The sequence below is a fragment of the Schistocerca cancellata genome, chromosome 2 (assembly GCF_023864275.1).
Source record: "Schistocerca cancellata isolate TAMUIC-IGC-003103 chromosome 2, iqSchCanc2.1, whole genome shotgun sequence".
Classification (NCBI taxonomy): domain Eukaryota; kingdom Metazoa; phylum Arthropoda; class Insecta; order Orthoptera; family Acrididae; genus Schistocerca; species Schistocerca cancellata.
Genome location: NC_064627.1, coordinates 926,871,814 through 926,899,594, shown reverse-complemented (window position 1 = coordinate 926,899,594; position 27,781 = coordinate 926,871,814). Strand labels below are relative to the sequence as shown.

General features: G+C 39.9%; 1 protein-coding gene across 4 annotated transcripts in view; it reads left to right on the top strand.

Annotated features, from left to right (window-relative positions):
- The window catches only part of LOC126162874 (monocyte to macrophage differentiation factor 2), a 172,337-nt gene that overhangs the window by 138,739 nt on the left and 5,817 nt on the right, over positions 1 to 27,781 (top strand). For all 4 annotated transcript variants that reach the window (XM_049919660.1, XM_049919658.1, XM_049919661.1 and 1 more), the window contains exon 5: positions 19,076 to 19,328. In XM_049919660.1, coding sequence (XP_049775617.1) covers positions 19,076 to 19,328 — 253 coding nt within the window. The remainder of the gene's footprint in view (positions 1 to 19,075; positions 19,329 to 27,781) is intronic.

Below are 27,781 nucleotides of genomic sequence, written 5' to 3'. Positions count from 1 at the left end.
CACAGTAGTATTGATTAGGAGCCTTGACACAAGTTGGCCAATGCTGACTGGAACTATCTTAGGCCTGAACATGAAGTTAGAAATGTGGTATCAGTTGCATTCATCACTGGGAAGGGTGGATCTGTTGATGGCCCATGTGATCACTACTATTTTTATCTTATCTGTCTCTCATTAGTGGGAAAAAAGATCCTTATGTACTATTTTAAATAAACAATCTTCTTTCTCTTTGAAATTAGTGACAATAGGCTGCTTTGTGCCACTCATATTGTAACAAGTATCTTGTCCTTCACTCATTAGTGTGGTTTGCAGAGTGTAGTTGCAGAAGCAGATAGTACAAGCAATAGTGTTGACTTGATCAGTTTTCTGCCCTATTATTTTACTTAACATTAATCCCGTCTAGTATGTAGTCTGCTGTGATTCGGAAATTTTATTTTTTATTTAACGTTGCAGCCGGATGCCATTCCTGTCACCCCAGTTGTCAGTTACCTAAGGGAGGAAAGTCATGCAGAATTTGGAAATCATCCTGGCATTTTCCAAACAAGTGTGGAAAATTGTGTAAAATCACCCTCAGGTTGGCTGATTTAGCAGCCACATTTGTTAATCTGCCGCACAGATTTGTTCCTGGTATGGCTTACCTTCCTATCTAGCAAGTTAGTGTGCTGCCTGTTTTGCTATACAAGCAGTTGTTGACTTGATCTGGAACTTAATTTATTTTTTATGCAGGTATCACCTCGCAATGATGTAGGGCTTGTCTTCATTGTACAATGAAAATGGATAGCTCAAATATACTTACACATAGAATATACAAGTGTGTTTTTGCAAGAATAAGACTGGTGGTTGGCCTTGACCGTGCTGAAGGAACTATCCCAGCATTTTGCCTGAAAATATTTAGGGAAGCCAAAGAGAACCTAAATCAGGGTTATCAGACAGAGCAAACTTCGTCTTCCTGAATATGAGATCAGTGTCTTAACTGCACTGCCCCAATCTTGTTCACATATTCTGAACCTCTTACATTGAATAATTTCTTTTAGCTTCTATATCACTCTTTTTCCTTGTGTTCCAAGCACCTATATTGTTGATTTATCCTTGTCCTTCACTTCCTTTCTTTCTTATGCTTATAAGTTTCAGTGGGAGGATCCTTTGCATCTGAATGTTTGAGATTATGTATAGTATTATATCTTTCAGTTAAAGTACCTGGTATTACTATTTTGGTAAGTACAGTGTCTATTGTTTAGTATTTTTTCATTCTCTGTTTATAATATGTAAAAGAAATATCGTTATCTAGTTCCTAATCATTGTTTTAATTCAAATATTATTACTGTTATGAAATTGTCATGTCTGATACATGTTCTCAGAAAATGGCTCACAGGTGTATATTTTTTCATTACTTGTTACAGTAATTGTAGGGCTATTTTTGCACTATAAAATATTATCTATATATTAAGAGCACAGAATTTGTGTTGTATAATAAATCTTGCTCTGAGCAGAGAAAAAATATTTATGAAGAAAATTTAATGGGCTGTTGTAAATTGGAATTTAATGACAGTGTTATTGTACAGCCAAGTAAAAGATTCCTATTTGGCAAAAGAAGACAATGGAACTCGTGAACAAGCAACAAGAATGAAATGAATAAACAGTCTCTCACAAACAGGAGTGAACATGGACCAGCTGACACAGTCCCAAAACATCGTTTGGTGGCTTGGTGAGAGTAAAAGGATGAGATATATATGCTGTCTGCTTCAGCAAAATGAATAAAACTTTATCTGTCTGCTAGAATGAAATGCTTTCCTCATATTTTAATTTTTATAGAAACTGCTGCTTTTAGTAAAATCGGACAGCTAAAATTTCGATGTTTCACTTCAGTGCACTGTCATCAGAGATACTAAATGCTGCAGTGATAACCAAATAGCTTTGCACTATTCTGTAATTGTACAGTGCTTCTAAATAATTCAGGATTATGCGATGCCCATGCTCAAATTTGTAGGGCATTAATATTGTCAGTTTATGACTTGGTGTAATAGTTCTCTGTCCTGTGTCCAGATTCTTTTCTTTCATTACACTTACCACAGCATGGGAACTAAATGTTTGCTAAAGAACATCACTAATTTTGACACAAGCAAAATATTGTTTCAGATAAATTTTGCTTATATACTTCTAAGGCTAGCATTTATAGTGAAACTGAATTAACAGAGCTTTGCAACTGCCTGATGTAAGTTTGTATGTCAAGGGAAATTTATATTGTGCTTTTGTTTTACATGTTGCTAAAATGCAGCTTTACCTTTCTGAGGTAAAATCATGCAGTCCAAATAATTAACACTTTTCAGGATGCAAATTGCTGATTTCAAGCTTATCACTTATGGGTTTCTGAGGATAACAGAAAAAATTTATAAATAATTCTGAAAGTGTTCACAAATAGAATCAACGTTAGAAAGACGATGTAAAAACCATTTAGTCGGGGCACTGAGCTATAGATAGCTGCGTAAAGAAGCCTGAACTTCCAGCCAAACTTTCAGACAGTGGCTAGTTGAGCCATCATGCTGGGAAATGCTTATGTTTTGTCCAAAAGCTTTCACCCCAAGTTCAGTCTTGTTAATGAAGCTACCTATCACTCAGTGCTACTTTCAAGTGAACAGTGCATGATTATCTTGTGCTTCTGTAAAGACTTGTGGAAATAACTTTATGAATATTATAGCATCGTAGCAAAGAAGGGTACACATAGATTATTCATTTTTGTATGTTAGAGGATTCCTTAATTTATTTCTCTCAAGAGCTCACATTCCCTTTAAAAACAACAGTAGCTATCTCAGTTGTGTATCAAAGTTATTTTGGAGCAAGGGGATGAGGTTGAAATCTTTGATGTTTCGTCTTTTTTTATTTGGCAAGTGTTTTTTTTTTTAAACAGACAATGACATTTTTAAATCTTACACTAATGGATAGTACAAAATAGTTATTATATGGGGCTTTTACTTCATCAAAAAAGTAGATCATTGTGATGCGTGTACATTACCGTAATTACCACATTAGAGTTTATACTATAGACCAGGGATTTCCAAACTGTCTCTGACAGAACACTTTGAAAATCCTGATAGATGGAACACCTTGTTTATTTTGAAGGTTAATAATTTTTTTTTTTTAAAAATGAGAGAAACTTGTTTTATTCAGTATTACTTCAATTTTAAATTGTAACTAATAACACAGAAATGAATATAATAGAGGTAAACATTCCACGTGGGAAAAATATATCTAAAAACAAAGATGATGTGACTTACCAAACGAAAGTGCTGGCAGGTCGATAGACACACGAACATACACACAAAATTCAAGCTTTCGCAACCAATGGTTGTTTCGTCAGGAAAGAGGGAAGGAGAGGGAAAGATGAAAGGATGTGGGTTTTAAGGGAGAGGGTAAGGAGTCATTCCAATCCCGGGAGCAGAAAGACTTCCCTTAGGGGGAAAAAAGGACAGGTATACACTCACACACACACACATACCCATCCGCACATACACATACACAGACACCAGCAGACATATTAAAAGGCAAAGAGTTTGGGCAGAGATGTCAGTCGAGGCGGAAGTGCAGAGGCAAAGATGTTGTTGAATGACAGGTGAGGTATGAGTGGCGGTAACTTGAAATTAGCAGAGGTTGAGGCCTGGTGGATAACGGGAAGAGAGGATATACTGAAGGGCAAGTTCCCATCTCCAGAGTTCGGATAGGTTGATGTTAGTGGGAAGTATCCAGATAACCCGGACGGTGTAACAATGTGCCAAGATGTGCTGGCCGTGCACCAAGACATGTTTAGCCACAGGGTGATCCTCATTACCAACAAACACTGTCTGCCTGTGTCCATTCATGCGAATGGACAGTTTGTTGCTGGTCATTCCCACATAGAAAGCGTCACAGTGTAGGCAGGTCAGTTGGTAAATCACGTGGGTGCTTTCACACGTGGCTCTGCCTTTGATTGTGTACACCTTCCAGGTTACAGGACTGGAGTAGGTGGTGGTGGGAGGGTGCATGGGACAGGTTTTCCACCGGGGGTGGTTACAAGGGTAGGAGCCAGAGGGTAGGGAAGGTGGTTTGGGGATTTCGTAGGGATGAACCAAGAGGTTACGAAGGTTAGGTGGATGGCGGAAAGACACTCTTGGTGGAGTGGGGAGGATTTCATGAAGGATGGATCTCATTTCGGGGCAGGATTTGAGGAAGTCGTATCCCTGCTGGAGAGCCACATTCAGAGTCTGATCCAGTCCCGGGAAGTATCCTGTCACAAGTGGGGCACTTTTGGGGTTGTTCTGTGAGAGGTTCTGGGTTTGAGGGGATGAGGAAGTGGCTCTGGTTATTTGCTTCTGTACCAGGTCAGGAGGGTAGTTGTGGGATGCGAAAGCTGTTTTCAGGTTGTTGGTGTAATGGTTCAGGGATTCAGGACTGGAGCAGATTCGTTTGCCATAGAGGCCTAGGCTGTAGGGAAGGGACCGTTTGATATGGAATGGGTGGCAGCTGTCATAATGGAGGTACTGTTGCTTGTTGGTGGGTTTGATGTGGACGGATGTGTGAAGCTGGCCATTGGACAGATGGAGGTCAACGTCAAGGAAAGTGGCATGGGATTTGGAGTAGGACCAGGTGAATCTGATGGAACCAAAGGAGTTGAGGTTGGAGTACATGTGAGGGGGTAATCAAACGTTTTTATTCATCACCTTGAAAAATATAGTGATGAAATGCTAAAGTTACAAAATTAGTCTTTTATTATTTTGTAGGTATTTCTTGACTTCCGAAAAGCATTTGACTCAGTACCACACGTATGCTTATGCCACCCCCATAGTGACTTCATCCAATCTCTGGATGACTATAAGGGTCTTGGGTTCAGGGGATGCATGACAGCGTTCCACACACTCTTATGTTCAATGGAGCAGCCAGCTGTCCAGCACATGTGCACCTGCTATCTGTTGATGCTTGACACCAGGTTCATGTCTGCAAGGCTACCGTTAGCTGCTGTTACTTCACTTAGGCAGCCCTCCTGCCTGGCATTTATGTGCAGTGACAGCTAAACACACTGCCTTGGATTATGGTGAGGTAGCCACTGCTGATCAAAGCACAGCACCATTATTGTTTCATGGTGATTTGGATAGACTTCTTTTGTATTTACTTTATGTTTCTTTAAAATAAAAATTTGTTGGCTAATAATGATAAGTATATAATTTTATCAAAGAAAATTCAATGGAGAAAACTGTTAAATCACGAGGAAGTATTGCTAGCCTGTACTTATCTTCTACTGGTGAAATTCCAAATACTGTCAGTAGAAACTTAAAGGGGGGAAAATTTAGCTCCTTGAAGGGAGGTACTGACAAGCTACTCTTGTCTCCACGTTAATGTAAGAGTTTTATTTGTTAGAATTTTAACTGTGATGGCAATATTACTTAATTTTACTCACACAGTTTCCTAAATGAACAATTGTCGTTAGATGTGTGAAGATATTTATTCTTGCATTAGCAATTTGCTCAAATTTAATAATTATGATGGTCAGCTAGTAGCTAGTGTTTTATTCAAGACATTGCCATTATTACTGCAGTCATTTGGAAGGGAATTATAAACATAATATTCCCAAGCCGTTAAGGTGTGTGTTATATAAGAGGAAAAAGTATTATCCAACAATGTATATAACTTGGAAACAAACAATGACAAAATAAATTTACATTATACGAACTAAATCACTGTTTCATTATACAATAATAAAATAAACATTAATTATATCACTCTGTTGCTGTGTAAAAGTGTTACCCCACTTATTCAATTGCTAATTATCTTGTAGACAGCTGACTCATTGTGAGACTGCACTGCTAGCTCTGGAGGTGGGTCATTTCTTGCATGGAGCTTAAATTTTTTCTCACTTAGCTCACTGTTTATTTTATATTACTGCCGACTTGGACATATGACAGTACAACTTATCACTGTGCTAGATGAAGCAATAATGATTCAATAGGTACAGGCTCACAATTGTAAAACAACAATGGAACTGTACCAGCCAAAGCTATTTGTGGTTCACCCACTTTATACATAGGCACACCTGCTCCAGGATTAAACTGTGTAAGTAGGTTCTAAGGTTGGAAGAAAGCAAGGGCTTACAAAAGGCAACTTATAAAAAACCTTTAATGAAATTGGAAGGCAGTCAGCTCAATCCACCTATCTGAACTTCCCACGCTTCTTGTCTAAATGGGGCAGGGCAGAGTCTCTGAGTAAAGTGTTGCAAAAGCTTTGACTGTGGCGCACCCAGCCTGTGACCATTTCTGCTTAATATTTAAGTAATATTATCTATTTCTTGACTTTCCATCATAAACTGAATAACTAACATCGTGTATTTCACAGGCATTGGTGCTGTTCACTGATTCTGTTATAACTACAGTTCCTGTTGACCAGTTGATGTGCTATTAAGTGTACAATACCCACCATTATTTAAGTATGTTGTATCAATCATCTTTTTATTGTTTCATTTGTTTCTTTTACAAAGAGGGTTAGCAAAACAAAATGAGAAACATTAATTCCCAGCAAAGGCATTCTGTAAAGACTTACATTAGATTTACTATCACATTTTTTATAAACAGACCATAATAAGACTTTGTTACTTACAGTATCTCCATGATGTTACTCTCTATAAAATTGCACCCATGTGAAAACAAACTTTTGTCCTTTTATGTAATAAAATAGCTTTAATTTTTTATGAAACAATGGCAGAGAATTAGACAGTATTGCAAATATAAGACTTTCTGGATTGTTACAAAGATGCTATCTGGATTGTTACAGTGATGCTATTTATAACCGAAAACCACCTAGCAAACTGTTTGCATGACTGATGAATAAATAAACCTGGTGAATTGTTAAACAGGCTGCTCAACCAAGCAGGTCAACAGCACTGTATACTTTCAGATTTTTTCCTATTAAATTAAATTAGCTTTCCCATGCAGTAAAATAAGTATTTTGCATCCGTTGCACGTATCAAAATAAGCTTATTAATTTTCTCTCTGACACTCTTTGCATCACTTTTATGCACCTTTCACACATGTTCCTCTTGTTATTCTACAATGGTGTATATTTTCTGTGTTCTGTGCTTCATCTTCAGTTTTACTGCAGTATAATAGTGACTTTAAATTGTTCTCAAACCAACTGGGTCAATTTCCTTTAATTGTGGTGTCATGTGATTAATTAATGTTCTTGTTTCTGTTGCATGTCTTCAGCTAGTTTATTGTTGTATCATTCCTAAGTACAAAGGGAAGAGGTACATTGTAAATACTTAGTGTTTTTGTGTGAAACTGAATAATTAGATAAAAAAGATGAACAGTCTGAAAGAAATAATTTCCTTCTTTGCCCATTGTGTATGAGGTGAAGATCATTACTACAGCCAGTTTGTTTCTTTAAATAGTGGAGATTATGAATGAAGAAAAATTTGTTAATGATACTGTTATGCTGTTTCTAATGCAGTTAAATTTGTAAGAAATTACAGTTGAGAGAAATGTTTTGAATGTTCATGCATTCTTTTATAGCATAGCTTAGGCAATCTTTGGCACAGTGCAGAGTCATCCTGCATGCAACAGTCATCCAAGGATAGAGTATAATTGCAATGATTTGGACAAGTTAATGCAACCTGTCATCTTTTCATTCAATCTTTTCACCTCTTCCTTCCTATCCTTGCTCTTCCTTCCTATCCTTGCTCTTTTCTCTCCTTCCAATCTGTCCTCTTCTTCTTTTCCATTCCCCCACCCCCACCCCACCTGCCCAACTCTTTTCTCTTTCAGTCTCCTTACTGTCTTTCTATCACTTGCTTTTGAAGGCTCTTCTTCATCAACTTTGACATGGCGATTAATTTTCATCTCTGCTGAAGTAAATTAGTATTTTTTTAGCACTACAAACAACAGGGAAATAGACCACACCACCAATACTAGAGTAGGATAAGTAATGGGAATCAGAAATAAAAATGAAATTTAGAAGTTGTGATGTTCGGATCTGTTGAGAGAAGTTTTGTCATTCAGAATGTCCCTCTTGCCTCTTACAAAATAATAGTTTTATTTTGTTATCTATTGCAAACTGATTATATATAAAACCTGTTCTCCTATTTCACATAGCCCCACAAAAAGAAATACTGTATGGTACTGATGCTGCCATGAGCAACTGAGCAACCCATTCTGACTGTAGAAATTTATGCTGCTGTCAGCTGTCTCTGAAGGGTGAATGGTTCCCTTGCTAGGTACAACCAGTCTAATTTGCAATACTTTTCCCCACAAAAGTCATACTGAGGTGTTCAGTATGAGAGACTATATATCTACAATCATCATTTGTAGAAATACAAATATTTCTGGACTCTCTTTTTGCATTGGCATCTCATAACAAGGAAACTGTAAAGACTTTTTTCTAGTCAAACATTCATATCGTGAGACTTAAATATTCTCTCAGTTTTGAAATATACTTCAGTTATGGCAAACATTTCTTGTGGAGGGTTTATTTGGTGACAAGTGCTGCTTTTCAAGACTTGGTTATCTGACAGTAGCCTTCAAAACTGAAGTGATTAAAATTGTGGAAATCAGTTCTGTGCAAGAACATTTCTGCTGATGATAAATTCTGCTCTTTGGTATAGTTACTTGCTGGGAATGAGGTGAACTATTGCTTCTTTGCTATCAATAATTTAATATCAATTCTCAGTATTGTAATACTGCCACTCATTATTTTATATGCTATTCGCAACGAAAATCGATTTCAGCACATTACTGCCTTGGTGTAATTCCTACTATGTTTGCCCCTTGTCCCTCAATAACATGTTTCTAAGTAAGCTGACATATTCAAAACTGTCAGTTTAAATTTAGATCACTTTTCTGTAATTCTTTGTAACTTGTGTGGGTGTATCACCGTGTCAAAGTACATAATTCTTAGTTGGCAGTCTTCAGGAACCTTCAAATACACCAAAATGAACACTATTCCACCGCAGAACAACAATGTAGAAGAGATTATTAAAATGAATATTTGACTTGTTCATTTGCAAAAATATGACCTCTGATTGAAAGCCAGTGTGGGAATGAATGTAGCTGTCGTCATTTCAGTGTCATTTACTGTGAATGAGACAGGACATTAAAAGAAGTAGATTAAAATATGGCCAATTACCTACAATGATACTAACTTCTTTTCTTTTTTAATTTTTAAAATGTACCTGAGAGTTAATAAGCACTGTCACACTAATATATGCCATTTTTAAAACTTTCCAGAAAAACTTTCTTTTATTTACTGGACACAGTTTCCATTGTTTTTAATTTTTATATTCTGTAAGCTACTGATATTTGTAACTTTATGACTAGTTCTTTCTTTATCGTTATTTTATTGATGAAGGTTTTCAGAAATACAACTTCTGAGGATAATAATTTTCAATAGTGGAAACGGTTTATTATGGCCAAACATATTTAAAAAAGAAATTCCCATTTCAGTTGCTTGTTTTGCCTTGTGATATAAGATTCCTTGATATCATTGCCTTCCCAGTTTCATTTACCACACAATAACAAAAAGCTATATTCTCAGAAACATCAGCCCCTGTATTAGTAAAATCACACAGTGAAATCTTCAAGCCTAAATAATATTATGAAGCACCAATAACTCTTCATATTATTTGATTTACTACTTCAGCACCGAATTATGTGAGTGTTCCTAATTTGCATTGACCTCATAAGCCCCAAGAGCAGCCTCCAGGGTATAGCATACCACTATTCTCAACATCCACTGATAATGCAAGTAAGAGATCTTTTCTTAGACCTCCACACCAACTGGAAGATGGTAATATTCCTCTGCTCCTCAAGTCAGTGAATTTGTGGATCAACTCACCAAGGAGGTTACCTGGAAGGATGCTCTGTAAATAATGTTACCAGGATCCGAAGCATGGACAGCAGTATATCACCAGTTCTTGTTAGCATGGAACAGTAAATGGAGTGCAGTGAGTAAAGTGTAACAGCCACAATATGTTAGTAACTACAGGACAGTCTACAACCGAGTGCCACCAATCTGGCCATTGGATACTGTAAATTCTGCGACAGGCTGCCCCATCCCATTGTAGTTGTGGTGCTCCCCTTATAGTCACCCATATCCTTGGATGCTACGCAGCAAACTTCACAGTTGGCTGAGACACTTCCTGTAATCAATCCTAGCTGATAATATCCAGGTGGCAAAGCATGTTTTAAATTTTATCTGTCATAGTGGATTGTACACTTTTTTTTAATGAAACCTTCGCTGTTATGGTCTTGCTGATTGCTGAACGGGGAGGAGAGTCACATACTACCACAATTTTAGTACCAGGGTACCTTTGGCTGTCCACTGGTAGAGGGCTAGTTTGACCCTGACATCCTAACATAGTTTTTATGTTATCCTGAGTTTCCATTATTTCTTACATATGGTTTAGTTCAGTTTCTGTGAGAAAGCTGACTTGTCAACTTTATTGACAATTTACAGTGAGCAGGGCTGGTTAAGTGAGGGTATGCCTTCCGCAGCATGACAAGCTGTGGTGAGTTGTTCTCAGATGACTCCTGCCCTACCCTTTTATTTTTTACCCTGAGTCATTTAATAATTTGTTCTTAACATCTATTTTATGGCTATCCTGTGCCAGTTTTCTTTTACCCCTGCCACCTTTGTTTATGGTTTAAAACTGGAAGGCTAACTTGGTTTCAGATAAAGCACAGTTTAAACAGAGTTTGAAAGGCTTTTTGATAGGCATCTCCTTCCATTTCATAGATGAATATCTTGAGACTCTTAAGCAAGCTTAAGTAAAAATATCTGTTAGATTTCAATTTTGACAGCACTTGGCCACATCAGTCAAGATTAGGTATTTTGTGTATGATAAATTTATTAATAGGTATTTTGTGTATGCTAAATTTATTAATTGTACATAACAATGTTTCATTCTGACAGCGTGTAATTTCTGTAAATATTAGCTGCTCCGGTTTACTGCATTGTATTCACCTATTTCAACAATCTCCTGACAAATGATCGGGGTAGTAAGTATTATATTCAAATGTTTTATGTTTTTATATTATACTTTCTGACATGTTCCACACCCATAAGAATCATCTCATTTTTTGGGTCTACGGAACAAAATCTGAATCTAATCTAATGTAATCTCCCATGTTTTTGACATGCAGGATGAAGGGAGTGATGACCATAGTAGTTTGGTCCCTTAAAATGCCCGTCACCTATGTATGTATCCATCCATCCATCCATCCATCCACACAGCTGTGTAATTACATCTCTGTATCAACTAGCAAAACCTTCCCTATGAGGTTACACTTTCTGTTTACGTTCTATTGCATTCAGTGTATTCACTCAAGCCAAATTCTTTCTGTTTTATTCTGTATTCATTTGATTTAGTTTACTGTTATAAATGAACATGGAATTTTTTACACACAGAATTTGGTTCATGTCCGAAATAATGAACCATAACCACTCTTTTAGATCCTTTTCACGTGTTCTTCGGATGCACTTCACCTACTCAATATCTGCTATCTATGTGACAATGCTGCAAACCTTTCCAGTAGAATGTCATCCACTTACCATTCCAAGATGATAGTAAAATATTGTTTCTAGTAACTTTTGGTGTGCAATAGATATGGAAATGCTGTCAACAGTAACCTTGACGCTTTATTATATCATGGTTATTGTTTTCTCTGTTGCTTTTGCTTGGCTTCTGCTTTATATTTGTTCAGTGTTCTTTTGTTAACATTGCTTCATTGGGGAAATTGTTTGTCATGTATTCTGTGATATTTTACATGACTATAGAAATTTGTTATATTATTATTTTATTTATTTACATTTTATGGCCTTTCTTGGACCACTTTACTCAGTTTCCTTTTTACCCAGTACTTCTTCATTCTCTCAGAGTTCAACTTCCTTTCTTAGTATGGAATCACCCTTTTCCTTGTCTGTTTATCTGCTATATTACAATATTATGAAAAGGAAAGTTGCTACTCGTCATGTAGTGGAGATGCTGAGTTGCAAATAGGCACAACGAAAAAGATTGTCACAAATAAAGATTTCAGCCAGTAAGGCCTTCATCAGAAATAAAAACACACACACACACACACACACACACACACACACACACACACACACACACACGACTGCAGTCTCAGGCAACTGAACTCACACTGCGAGCAACAGCACCATCAAGATGGGAGTGGTGACTGGGTGGGTGTAAGGAGGAGGCTGGGAGAGGAGGAGGGGGGGGGGGATAGTATGGTAGGGGTGGCAGACAGTGAACTGCTGCTGGGGAGCGTGCAGGGGTGAGGTGGAGGTTGTAGGGCAGCTATGTGCAATCGGGAGGTTAGACGGAAGGCAGTTAGTCATTGTCCTCACCCATCCAGCCCCTTCCCTGTTCCTGTTTCTGTTCTGCGTTACACAGCCCTCATTCCACCATTGCACCCAGTCTTTTTACTCCTCTCCCTTTCCAAACTCCCCCCACCTCCCCACCCCTCCCAGCCCACCATCTAACCTCCTGACTGCACATAGCTGCTCGTTCCTGTGCACCCCCCCAGCAGCATTTCACTGTCCGTCACCCCTACCCTACTATCCCTCCCCCTCCCTGTCCCAGCCTCCTCCTTACCCCCAACCAGTTGCCACTCCCATCATGCACTGGTGCTGTATTATTATTATATTCTTTACCAGAATTTAACTGTAAAAATAACCTGTGTGAATGACTAAACTAAGCTACAATACGTCACTTTTAGGCTCTAGATCCCATGGCTTTCCTCGGTATTCTAGTGAACTGCAAGAGTACTACCAGACTAATTCCCTGGTGTTATACAATATATTTTGCCACTGGCCATTTTACAGTAAACTTCAGATTTCATGTCTGAATTATGTTTATCAACAGAAAATAGTATTTCAGTGCAAGTTCCTGGTGCACTATTTTTTTATCTGAGTTATGTTTGATCATATGTTTTGCTTTCATAATACTTTGGCAGCTGGTTATTATGTGCTGTTGCATCTCTAGAGCATTGCACCCATAACAACAGTTACTCTGTGCAACACCACAGTCTTTCACAAAATACTTCAGGCAGTTCTTGCACAGTTTCCCAGTTATGACCCTTCCTGCTTAAGATGTGAAAGTGATCCTTAGGCCATGTAACATACTATTACAAGGGTGATTCAAACGAAAATCTTCTGAGTTCCATAAAATTTGGAAAGGTGTGTGATGGAGTTGGTAGGTGGCAGTAGTGTTCCTTGAGCTTCAGAAAGTGACCGACAGGTGGCAGAGTGATGCTACAATGCAGGAGAAGGTAGCAGCATCCAATAGATGGCAGCCCCACTGTAAACATGCACTGCGATTAAGCAGTGATGTGTGATGCTTTCTTTGTTTAGTGAAGGTGTCAAACCAGTCGAAATTCGTTGCAGAATGGTGATTCATGTTTGTCGTTGCAGCAAGTGTATGGGCAGTGTAGGAAGTTTAAAAACATTGTAACTTTTGTGGAGGATGTCCCAAGAGCAGGACAGGCCCACCACATAGTGACGAACGAAAACATTGGGTTATTGGAGGAGCTTATAAAGGAAAACAGGCACGTAACTCTGAACAAAGTAGCCACAAGTTTGAAGATTAGTATTGGTTCAGCACAGAATATTGTTTACAGTCAATTGGTCTTCAATAAGGTATCCGCAAGATGAGTGCCAGACCAGTTGACTGCTGAATTGGAAGACTGTCAGATCGATGCGAGTGAAGGTCTTCTGCGTCATTTCCACATCAGAGGTGAGGTGTTTCTGGAAAAAAATTGCTACAGGCGATGAGACTTGGGTTCACTATCACAAACCAGAAAGAAAAAGGTCAAGCAAGGACTAGCTCCACAGCTCATCGCTGAAACCAAAAAAATTCTGCACTCAACCACCTGCTGGAAAAATCATGCTCATTCTTTTCTGAGATTCAAATGGAGTAATTTTAAAGCATCACATGGATAGGGGAGTGGTGGTACTCAGCAATTCTTATTCAGACATGCTGAAAAATGAACATCACCCAGCTATCAGTAGTAATCAACAAGGGTTTCTGACTTCAGGAGTATTGCTGCAGCATTAAAATGCCTGACTGTACACAGCATGTAAGACATTCAAGATTCCTCAGGAAATTAAATTTGAATGCCTGGGCTATCCTCATTCATCAGACCTTGCTCCAAGTGATTTTCATCCATTCAGTGGACTCAAGAAACAATGGGAGGCAGGTATTTAATAAGTGACAAAGAGATGAAAGCAGCTTTGCACAATTGGTTACACATACAACCAAAAGAATTCTTTCATCATGGTATCTGTGCTCTTCCAAAATGGTGGAACACAAGCATTCAACATTCGGGACTCTATGACAAAAATGACGTCAATTTTTTGCTCATTGTTATTAGAGCACTTTCTACGCTTTCATTTAAATCGCCCTCATATATCAATTGCAGTTACAGCAATGTTTATTGGCTTTTTCACAGCTATATTAATAATAATAATAATAATAATAATAATAATAATAATAATAATAATAACCCCGTGGAGGCCCGGGAGAAGAATAGGCCTCCGGTATGTTCTGCCAGTCGTAAAAGGCGACGAAAAGAACAAACCACTAATAGGGCTAACCCCACTTTTAGTGTGATTACTTGGTTCAGGACAGAACTAAAGAAGCCTCGGACAAGCGCCGTTATGGTCGGGGACGACGCTTGAACCCTATGCCCGCCCACAATGGTAACGACACTGCTAGCCAACTGGAAAAGGATTTAAATCCGAATAGAGGTGTTTTGCAGGATATGCTTCCTGCAACCACCCTAGAAGGAAAACAAAGACAGAGGATGAGATGGTCAGATGAAGTCAATCGACACCTCATGTTCTGTTATTACCAAGCAACAAACCTAGGAACCAACACAACTGGATACAGATCACAAGTATACACAACATTTATTACCAGATACCCGGAATTAAAATTTTTAACAGAACAACGACTAGCTGATCAGATCCGTGTAATAATAAAAAATAACAGGATACCCCAGTCAGAATTAGAAAACATCAAACAACAAGTACAACAAATACTGGAACAAAATAATGTGCAATCAGAAGATGAAGAAAACACAGTAATGGACTCAAACATCCCAGAGCAAACAAACAAAGACCAACACGCATCAATTAAACAATCAGAGGAAAACGAAATCTTAAGACAGCCACCAGAACAAGCACAAATAGAACACGAAGAGACACATGTGTTAGACATAGAAGAGAAATTTCAGCTGGCATATATAGAATACAAAGACACAAATACAGGCATTAGACCATTCCTGCATAGACCGCCAAATAACCCACAAGTCGAAACAACAATAAAAACTATCAACACAATCATACACAACAAAATAAATGAAAACACAACTATGGAAGAGTTACAACTACTGGTTTATATAGGAGCACTCACTACACTAAATATACACACTAGGCAGAGATCAGAACAAACCAACACACAGAAGAAACCCACAAAACCAGCATGGCAACACAGGCTACAGATCAGAATAGAAAAACTTAGAAAAGACATCGGACAGCTAACACAATTTATAAGAAATGAAATATCAGGCAAAAAACGAAAAAGGTTAGGTAAAATATCACAACAAGAAGCAATAGAGCAATTAGATGAAAAGAAGCAGAAATTACAAGCATTGGCCAAACGACTTAGAAGATACACAAAAAGTGAAAATAGAAGGAAACAAAACCAAACATTCAACACAAACCAAAAGAGATTTTACCAAACAATAGATAACACACACATTAAAATAGACAATCCACCGAACATAACAGACATGGAATACTTCTGGAGCAGCTTATGGTCAAACCCGGTACAACATAACAGGCATGCACGGTGGATACAAGCAGAAACAGACACATACAAGATGATACCACAAATGCCTGAAGTGATAATTTTGCAACATGAAGTCACCCGAGCAATTAATTCTACACACAATTGGAAAGCCCCTGGAAATGATAAAATAGCAAATTACTGGCTAAAGAAGTTCACCTCAACACATTCACATCTAACTAAATTATTTAACAGTTACATTGCAGACCCATACACATTCCCTGATACACTTGCACATGGAATAACCTATCTGAAACCTAAAGATCAAGCAGACACAGCAAACCCAGCTAAATATCGCCCCATAACATGCCTACCAACAATATACAAAATATTAACTTCAGTCATCACACAGAAATTAATGACACATACAACACAGAACAAAATTATAAATGAAGAACAAAAAGGCTGCTGCAAAGGAGCACGAGGATGTAAAGAGCAACTGATAATAGATACAGAGGTGACATATCAAGCGAAAACTAAACAAAGGTCCCTACACTACGCATACATTGATTACAAAAAAGCATTTGATAGTGTACCCCACTCATGGTTACTACAGATATTGGAAATATACAAAGTAGATCCTAAATTGATACAGTTTCTAAACACAGTAATGAAAAACTGGAAAACCACACTTAATATCCAAACAAATTCAGATAACATCACATCACAGCCAATACAGATTAAGCGTGGAATATACCAAGGAGACTCATTAAGTCCTTTCTGGTTCTGTCTTGCTCTGAACCCACTATCCAACATGCTAAATAATACAAATTATGGATACAATATTACTGGAACATACCCACACAAAATCACACATTTGCTATACATGGATGATCTAAAACTACTGGCAGCAACAAATCAACAACTCAACCAATTACTAAAGATAACAGAAGTATTCAGCAATGATATAAATATGGCTTTTGGAACAGACAAATGTAAGAAAAACAGCATAGTCAAGGGCAAACACACTAAACAAGAAGATTACATATTGGATAACCACAGCGACTGCATAGAAGCGATGGAAAAAACAGATGCCTATAAATACCTAGGATACAGACAAAAAATAGGAATAGATAATACAAATGTTAAAGAAGAACTAAAAGAAAAATATAGACAAAGACTAACAAAAATACTGAAAACAGAATTGACAGCAAGAAACAAGACAAAAGCTATAAATACTTATGCTATACCAGTATTGACCTACTCATTTGGAGTAGTGAAATGGAGTGACACAGACCTAGAGGCACTCAATACACTTACACGATCACAATGCCACAAATATAGAATACATCACATACATTCAGCAACAGAAAGATTCACATTAAGCAGAAAGGAAGGTGGAAGGGGATTTATAGACATAAAAAACCTACATTATGGACAGGTAGACAATTTAAGAAAATTCTTTCTAGAACGAGCAGAAACTAGCAAAATACACAAAGCAATCACTCATATAAATACATCAGCTACACCATTGCAATTTCATAACCACTTCTACAACCCTTTAGATCACATAACATCAACAGATACAAAGAAAGTAAATTGGAAAAAGAAAACACTACACGGCAAGCACCCATATCATCTAACACAGCCACACATAGATCAAGACGCATCCAACACATGGCTAAGAAACGGCAATATATACAGTGAGACGGAAGGATTCATGATCGCAATACAGGATCAAACAATAAACACCAGATATTACAGCAAGCATATTATTAAAGATCCCAATACCACAACAGATAAATGCAGACTTTGCAAACAACAAATAGAAACAGTAGATCACATCACAAGCGGATGTACAATACTAGCAAATACAGAATACCCCAGAAGACATGACAATGTAGCAAAAATAATACATCAACAACTTGCCATAAAACATAAACTAATAAAACAACACGTTCCCACATACAAGTACACACCACAAAATGTACTGGAGAATGATGAATACAAATTATACTGGAACAGAACGATTATAACAGATAAAACAACACCACATAACAAGCCTGACATCATACTCACCAATAAAAAGAAGAAATTAACACAACTAATTGAAATATCCATACCCAACACAACAAATATACAGAAGAAAACAGGAGAAAAAATTGAAAAATACATCCAACTGGCTGAGGAAGTCAAGGACATGTGGCATCAGGATAAAGTCGACATTATCCCAATTATACTATCAACTACAGGAGTCATACCTCACAATATCCACCAGTACATCAATGCAATACAGCTACATCCAAACATATATATACAACTACAAAAATCTGTAATTATTGATACATGTTCAATTACCCGAAAGTTCCTAAATGCAATATAACATACCATACAGTTACAAGGAAGTCACGCTTGACCGAGGTCCGCGTCACGTTCCATTTTTTAACCAGACTTAAGTCTGAGAAAGAAGCATCAAAGATAATAATAATAATAATAATAATAATGTGGGAGGGGGGGGGGGGGCACAATGGCCTGGTGCAAGTCTTTCAATTGAATGCCACTTCGGCAACTTGTGTGTCCTTTTAAAACCAAGGGCACTCAGTTTTCCCCAAACGTTCACCCATCCAAGTACTATCAGGGCCCAACGTTGCTTAACTTTGGTGATCGGGCAGGAACCAGTGTCACCAACATGGCCAGGCCGTTGGCCTTTACAACAGTGCTTAGTGGTTTTTCAATATCAGTATCCATAGTTGCCTCATAATTTTGATTACATTCATAATTCATATCATTTTCAGTATTTCCTGTGCTTCTTCACATTTTCTTAAATAAATTTTCTGTTTATCATTGATATCCGGAAGCTGATATTACTAAATTACTTGTCCTAATCTTTGAGGATTTTTATCCTCTGAAATTGAGACTGTTGTACTGTAGCTTACAATATGATTATTGATGTATGACCGGTATGTAAAATACACAACTTTCCTTCATATTGTACTAATGAAATCATTTCCTGCCATGGATATGAAGATAAATGCTTTGAACTTTGATTTTCTTTTCTTCTTTTGGCCAAAAACTACTACTGCTTCAAAAAGTTTTTTTTACTTGTTAATTAAACTAACAAATTAAATATTTCAGGTATCATAATATTTGTGATGGATAAAAGCTTTTGTATGAATATATGCAAAACAATATGCATTTAATTTTCTATATTGAAAAGACCATGCAAATGACTGTATAATTAGTACAAACATTATTTTTGTCTCTTATCTTCAGACACCTGAAGGACATGCTACACCGCAGTGATCGTGCAATGATCTATGTATTTATTGCTGCATCATACTTCCCCTGGCTAATGCTGACACCTTTGCCACCTGGAGGTTTAGCAGCAGAATTACATTGGATAGTTTGGGTGCTTGCTTCTCTTGGAATTCTGTATCAACAGCTGTTCCATGAGCAGTATAAATGTCTTGAAACATTTTTTTACCTTGTCATGGGCATTACTCCATCATTTGCAATAATAAACAAGGTTAGTAATTTGAAACTATCTAATGCTTATGACAACACAGTACTGTCAGTTTCTAGGCAAAATGGAATGGGTAAGATGTCCATAACAGCTTGTTGCCTGAAACATCACTATTCTTTCATATCCTACATTTCAATTTTTGTCTTGTAAGAGACAGGAAAAATTAGATATAGTGTATTTGCTTTCAACTTTGTAAATTGATGGTGCACATGTAACCAGTTTTTGTTGGAAATTACATGAATTGCCATTTTTTTCTAGCTATGAGTCAGCTAAAGCCACCCAGAACATCGCAACAAATGCTAGAGAAGTGAGCTTTGTGAAGCTACAGCAGTGGAAATAAAAATTCCAGAGAAATTATGTTGTTTATTAGGCCCGTAACAGTCGCCAAGAAGTGTAATAAACATATTCTTTTAACAGCTAGAAGATACAGCCTAAGATCTTTCCAAAAATGACCATAGACACCACGAAAACTACAGAAAATACTAAGACACTACTGGACTTGATGCATACTTTCAACCTAAATGTAAAAATGGATGAACCCACCAGAGTAATAAAGCATAGTGAAACTACTCTTGATCTCATAGTAACAAATAGATAGTCAGTCACTGTAAGACAACACTTTCAGTTGTTGACAGGCATGATCAAAAGAAATGCGTGCACACACACACACACACACACACACACACACACACACACACGAGCACGCGCGCGCGCGTGAACATGACCGCTAACTCACCAGAGCAGTTGGACGTAGTGGTCAGCTGTGCATGAGTCTTTGTTTGTCAGCAACTGGGCATGTCATTTTTACATTGAGTAGCACTGTATCTTTTTTGTAAGATCATGGATATCCCAACCTGGACTCTCCATTGTTTGACATAACAACAAGTGGTCCTCCATGCTACAGTGACACACATGTAATAAACTCCACACAAGCAGACCATTTTGCCATCATGACATTAGCATAAAGACTGCTGGAAATGAGCAGAAGGGAACAAAAAAGGCAGATGAACTCACAACATGTAATTCAATTAAAAATATATTAATGGCAGAAAGCAGGGAAGCAGTGTATGCAGACAGTGATGTAAATGCTTGGAACCAGTTCCTATCTTTATTTAACTATTATTATAGTCTTTCATGTCCTGTTAATAAAAGGCTAGTAAACAAGCATCAAAAAAATCTGGTTGACTGAAGAGATACTCCATGCAAGAAATAAGCTGAAAGTATACTATGGCCTCTCTGAGCAAATGAAACACTGAAGCATGTAACAGTTCGTACAAAATAAAAAAGAAAGAGTACGGCAGTTTAATCAGAGAAACAGAGGCATTATTCATTAAGACAAATGTATATAAAGGAGAGAATTACACAAAAAATTGTGGTCCTTCATAAATGAAGAAAGAGGGGAAGAGGCAAAATTGACAGAAGAGATTTCTCGGACCGATTCTAAGTATCAGATTTATAATGTGTGTGTTTGATTCACAGTTGATTCTACTTTGTCCCCTATCACTTAATAGGTCTCCTCCCTGGGAATACTTTATAGACGTGAAAGCTTTTTTGTGCCAGTGTTCTAATTCCATAATATCCCAAAAGAACTCTCCCATAATTGAATATGTAACTAGTACACAGCCAGCAGTACTATTCTGTAACAGAAGGAAGGATACACTAATCTAAAATACACAACCCATAATGTTTCATTGTTAAGGTATGGATATTCAACAAATGTGCTGCTAAGATCATGAGAGATTGGTATAGCTCATAAGAAAATATCACAGAAGTACTCAGTGAACTTAAATGGGAAGTCTTGGTAGAAAGTTTTCACAGAACCCTGCTGGTAAATTTAGTTAACCTGTATTCAGAGGAGACTGTGCGATTTTTATGCTGCCACCGCCACCATTGTGTATCCTCCCATAGGGATCTTGAGAATAAGATAAGAGTTTAGTGCACATATAGATGCACATGGGAAATATGCAAATAGAATAAGATAGAAACACACACAATGCAGTGGTTTGTGGAGTAGATGTAGAGCAGACAATACATGTGTCATTGCATACGTAGTAATTATATATGTGTTTTCTAGAGCACTTGGAAAAACCATTCATGTAACATATAAACAGGACTAGAATTAAAATGGAGACCTGAGTGACACCAAAATTTCTATTTCTCGTTTACGATCTTTATCCTTAACTTTTTCATGTGTAGTGTAAACATCTGTTCTTTTTTGATACTAGCTTACATAATTTCATGAGAAATATAGATGAGATTTGTGCATTGATGCCTCATGCCAGTCTAATATCCAGTTGCACAGTAAAATTAATATGGTTAAAGAATAGCTCTCAGTCCAACGCAGTACCACTGAACATCTCTGAATAAATGTAAACAAACTAATTTCATACTAAATTAGAGAGTTCCAGTACAGCACTCGTGGCTGCCGCATTGCGGTTGCAAAGTGGGGCCGAGGCAGTCCCAGATAAGTTTTACAGTCTGACGATAATTTATGGATTTGTAGTTTTAGCTTGACAATGTCCACTATGGACAAACGGTAGTTACTGTTATTCTGAAGAAGGTTGTGTTATCCCGACTGAAACCTAGGTAAATTCTAGGTAAACAGAGCAACTGAGGCTGTTGATTATTAAAATTAAAATTACTAAATGAAACCTCACATTTAATTCAAATAATATCATATAATGTTACAATCTCTCTTTTGCATGCAAACATGATATGACCTTTAATAAAACTGTGCTATTGTAACATTTTACATAGTTCAGCAACATAAGCTCTGTGGATACTGTAATTTGTTACAGATTCATGATACACTTGCAGATAATAAAATGCTTAGCTTTTTGTTAAATCTTCAAATTTAACACATATTTCAGACAACAGAACAACACATATAAGTCACTGAGTAAGTTGACCTGTGTACAAGTCGGCATTCGATTAAACACTGAGTCTCAGTCTAGCGGCCGCTGCTCGGCTGGCCGCTTAGGTGGCGCAGCTGCTGCATGGCTGGCAGACAGCGCCGCACGTAGAGGACGTGCGTAATTACGCGGCGGCACTTTGAATAATCGGCAAGTCACAACACTTTTCTCGCCTTTGAAATTGTTGCACTGGTCTTGATGGAGGTGTCCTGGAGATGGCTAACGTCCATAGGCGTTGTTGGACTCGCCGTAAAGTCTCGAGGAGGAGGCTTCCCGAACGGACGGAAGTGTCCCCGATGATAACGGGTCGAGATGACAGGAGACGTAGGGGTCGAATCTGCTGGGGCCCCATGCACCAATCTGCCGTTGTGTCAAGTCCAGTTGATATGACAGGAGACATGGGCGATGTGTCGGCGTCCGTTGGAGGAGGAGGCGAGTAGATGTACTCTGACAGAGGATGGTCCTCCGGTTCCTGCATGGGCACGTCTCCTGGTGGCATCCGTTCTGGTGCTGGCATCGCCATGACGGTGAGAGGGCTGCGTTGTGAGTATTGAGAGATGCCAAGATCCCGAGCATCAGGTAGAGCCAAAGGTGGTGTGGCGGCATTCGGAACAGGCGTTGCTGGCACCCGAGGCCGAAGCTGGTCCAAATGACGCACTGCAACACCCGTGTCCGTCTGGATTTCATACAGGTGTCTGCCACGGTGTCGTAAGATGCGGCCCGGGCTCCATTTTGGCCACCTGCCATATCCCCGTACCCAGACGAGGTCGTCAGCGGTGAACCGGCCAAGTGAAGGCACCCGCGGCCGTGAGGTGGGAGGCCGCAGAAGATGAAGTAGCGTGCGGGGCTGTCGGCCATGTAAGAGCTCAGCCGGGCTGTGATCGCCCATGGGGGTGAAACGGTAAGACGCCAGGAACTGGAGAAGTGCATCATCAGCAGCAGAAGAAGCCAGAAGTTTCCGCATCTGAGCCTTAAATGTGCGGACCAGTCGTTCAGCCTCACCGTTGGATTGTGGATGGAACGGCGGGGCCGTGACATGCGTAACGCCGTGATGAGCACAAAAATCCACAAAGTCGGAAGAGGCAAATTGTGGACCATTATCAGTAACAAGAGTAGAGGGGAGGCCTTCCAAAGCAAAAATGCGGGCGAGAGCACTGGTGGTTGCCGCGATGGTAGGTGACGTGCAACGGACAATGAAAGGAAAGTTAGAATAGGCGTCAATTACGAGGAGCCAATAAGTACCTAAAAAGGGTCCCACAAAGTCAGCATGAATGCGCTCCCAGGGCTTCTCAGGCGAAGGCCACGGTGACAAAGGTGACTTCGGGGCAGCGGCCTGTGATGCACAAGGGCCGCAGGCAGCGACCATGTGTGCGATTTCAGAGTCGATGCCAGGCCAGTACACATGATGGCGCACCAGAGATTTTGTGCGAGACACACCCCAGTGCCCCTGGTGAAGGAGGCGCAAGACCGAAGCACGCAAAGACGCAGGTACCACAACACGCGGCGAAGCATTGTCAGTGGAGAGGAGGATAACACCATCCCTAGCCGTGAGGCGGTAGCGCAAAGTGTAGTAGTTCCGCAACGGATCAGAAGTCTTAGCGGACGGGCGATCTGGCCAACCCTTCTGAATACAGCGTAAAACCCGGGAGAGGGTAGGGTCAGAACCCGTAGCAGCCGCCAGCCTGTCCCCAGTGATGGGGAACCCATCCACAACCCGTTGCTCGGCAACATCCAGGTGGAAACACAAAAGTTCGTCCCTATCGAATGCCTGATCAGGACCCATGGGAAGGCGAGACAAAGCATCAGCATTCGCATGTTGAGCCGTTGGCCGGAAATGAATCTCATAATTGAAATGGGACAAGTAAAGAGCCCAACGCTGGAGGCGGTGTGCAGCCTTGTCGGGAAGTGACGTTGATGGATGAAACAAGGAAACAAGTGGTTTGTGATCCGTAACAAGATGAAATTTTGAGCCATAGAGAAAAACACCAAACTTATGAAGAGCATAAATGATGGCCAAAGCTTCTTTCTCAATTTGAGAATATTTCTGTTGGGCATCCGTGAACGTTTTGGAGGCATAAGCGATGGGTTGTTCCGAACCGTCAGAAAAACGGTGCGCAAGGACTGCACCAACCCCGTATTGAGAGGCGTCTGTGGCAAGAACAAGATGTTGGCCAGGTCGATAAGTAGCCAGGCACGGGGCCTGTTTCAGCATAGTCTTTAATTTCCGGAAAGCCGCGTCACATGACGCGGACCAGTGAAAAGGCACGTTTTTATGCAACAGGCGATGCAACGGCTGAGCCACCGACGCTGCAGACGGTAAAAACTTGTGATAGTATGAGATTTTCCCCAAGAAGGCCTGCAGTTCCTTAACAGATGTAGGGCGAGGAAGGGCATTGATCGCAGCAACAGTGTGTTGAAGCGGACGAATACTATCCCGAGAGAGTTGAAACCCCAAGTACGTGATAGATGCCTGAAACAATTGTGATTTCTGAAGATTACACTTAAGACCGGCAGTCTGTAAGACATTAAAAAGTGTGCAGAGATTTTGAAGATGTTCTTCAGTGGTGGAGCCAGTGACAACAATGTTGTCCATGTAATTGATACGCCCCGGGACAGGGAGCAATCATTGTTCCAAGAATCGCTGAAAGAGAGCAGGGGCGCTAGCAACCCCAAATGGCAAGCGTTGGTATTGATTGAGGCCGAAAGGCGTGTTAAGGACCAGAAACTGCCGGGAAGCAGCGTCGAGAGGAAGTTGATGATAAGCTTCCGACAGGTCAATTTTAGAAAAATACTGGCCTCCAGCAAGTTTAGTGAACAGTTCTTCAGGACAGGGCATAGGGTAAGTGTCGATGAGGCATTGAGCATTTACAGTGGCTTTGAAATTGCCACAGAGACGAATATCACCATTGGGCTTAGCAACTACAACGACAGGAGAGGACCACTCACTGGAAGTGACAGGAAGCAAGACCCCTGGAGCAGTGAGACGATCCAACTCCCGTTTTACCCGTCACGAAGGGCCACAGGAATGGGCCGAGCCCGAAAAAACTTAGGCCGAGCAGTGGGTTTGAACGTGATATGAGCTTCAAAGTCGTTTGCACGGCCTAACCCAGGAGAAAAAAGGGACGAAAATGTCGTCGACAAGGAATCCAGTTGAGCATAAGGAATAGCGTCAGAGACAATATTGACAGAGTCATCTATGGAGAACCCAAAAACGCGAAAGGCATCGAAACCAAAAAGATTTTCTGCGTTGCTCTGGTCGACCACAAATATGGGAACAGTGCGAACGACGGATTTGTAAGATACCTCAGCATTACACTGTCCCAAGAGAGAAATCTTCTGTTTATTGTACGTCCGTAATTGCCGAGTGACAGGGGACAGGAGTGGAGAACCCAGCTGAAGATACGTCTGAGAATTAATTATAGTGGCAGCAGAACCGGTATCCACATGCATGCGAACATCTCGACCAAAGATTTGGACAGTGAGGAATAACTTCCCTGAAAGGGAAGAAGTGCAATTGACAGACAACACGGAATCAGAATCAGCGTCATGTTCATGAACATCATGTATGCGGTCGGATTTACAAACGGAAGACACATGACCTTTCTTTTTGCAATTGTGACACACAGCCCAACGTTGGGGACAATCCTCGCGTGAATGTTTCGTAAAACACTGTGGACATGAAGGAAGTTGCCGGGGATTTTGCTGCAGTTTCTTAGTGGGTTGTTTACGGCTAGGCCGAGGCTGCGCGTGGGAGCATACTGCGGCCACGTCGGCCGGCGGGGACGCGCCGCACGCATCGTCAACAGCACACGGAGGTTGTATTTCCCCGACGTCACCCCACGCTTCTATTTGCGCCCCAGCGGCGCGAGAAATTTCAAAAGACTGCGCAATGGAGAGAACTTCATCTAGAGTCGGATTCGCCAACTGAAGGGCACGTTGCCGAACTTCTTTGTCGGGCGCCGACCAGATAATAGCATCCCGTACGATGAAATCGGCATAGGATTCTTTGTGAACGTCAGTAACAAATTGACACTTTAGACTGAGGCCGTGAAGTTCAGCAGCCCAAGCACGATAGGACTGATTTGGTTGTTTTTGACAATGATAAAAGGCAACATGAGAGGCTACCACATGCGTTTGCTTTTAAAAATAGACAGACAGAAGGGAGCACATTTCAGCAAAGGACAAAGACGCAGGATCCTTCAAAGGAGCCAATTGTGACAACAACCGATACATTTGAGGTCAAATCCAGGAAAGGAAAAGAGACTTACATGGTTGTTCGTCCGTGACATGAAATGCCAAGAAGTGCTGTCGAAGACGTTTTTCATAATCAGACCAGTCTTCCGCCGTCTCGTCGTAAGGTGGAAAAGGAGGTACAGCCAACGACGAGAAACGCCCCGCATTTGACGCCGCGACAAAATCGCGAATCGCTGCTGTTAGAAGCGTTTGCTGTTTAAGGAGATTTTGCAAGAGCTGCTCGACAGTAGCCATGGAACCCTGTGAGTCAACGGTGAAAAGGAAAAATCCCATCCTCGTCGCCAATTGTTAAATCTTCAAATTTAACACATATTTCGGACAACACAACAACACATATAAGTCACTGAGTAAGTTGACCTGTGTACAAGTCGGCATTCGATTAAACACTGAGTCTCAGTGTAGCGGCCGCTGCTCGGCTGGCCACTTAGGTGGCGCAACTGCTGCATGGCTGGCAGACAGCGCCGCACATAGAGGACGTGCGTAATTGCGCGGCGGCACTTTGAATAATCGGCGAGTCACAACACTTTTCATCTTTCTTAACAGTATATCTTTGAACTAGTTCCGAGAAAGGCTGTATTTAGATAGTTTGACACACAGTTCAGTTAAGTACCATCTATTTTCTGTGAACCATGTGCAGAAACTATTCATTGTCCCTCACATAGTTTAGATAACATTTCCTATATGCAAATGAAAATTTTCTCAATTTGTTGATGGAATGTTCAGTGCTTTGGGTGAAATACCTAATGATTTTTGCAATCTAATGATTTTTGCAATCTCTGTATCAGCAAAACTAGTGTCTGCTGGTGGAGTAGCAAATGCCCACTAAACTAAACCAAATTTATCTGCTTTTGGAATGATAATGAAATCAAGACCTTAAGCTGTCAACAGGTGTTGATATACATCTACAAGGACAGTTGAAAATGTGTGCCCCGACCTGAACTCGAACCCGGGATGTCCTGCTTACATGGCAGATGCTCTATCCATCTGAGCCACTGAGGGCACAGAGGACAGAGCGACTGCAGGGACTTACCCTTGCATGCTTCCTGTGAGACCCACATTCCCGACTTAATGTCCACACACTACATTCATAGTGCCCCTGCCCATTACACTCATTACTCGCAGCAGACAATCTTACCGAGTCCTGTAACGGATCAGGCAATGTGTGTGCATCCGTACAGAAGAAGAAGGTCAATGGCCGGTTAGCCTTAACTATATATGAAGATGGTATCTGTTCTTTCGGACATGTCCGACCATGACAAGATGCCTCAGACCGCGTGGCTACCCTGCGTG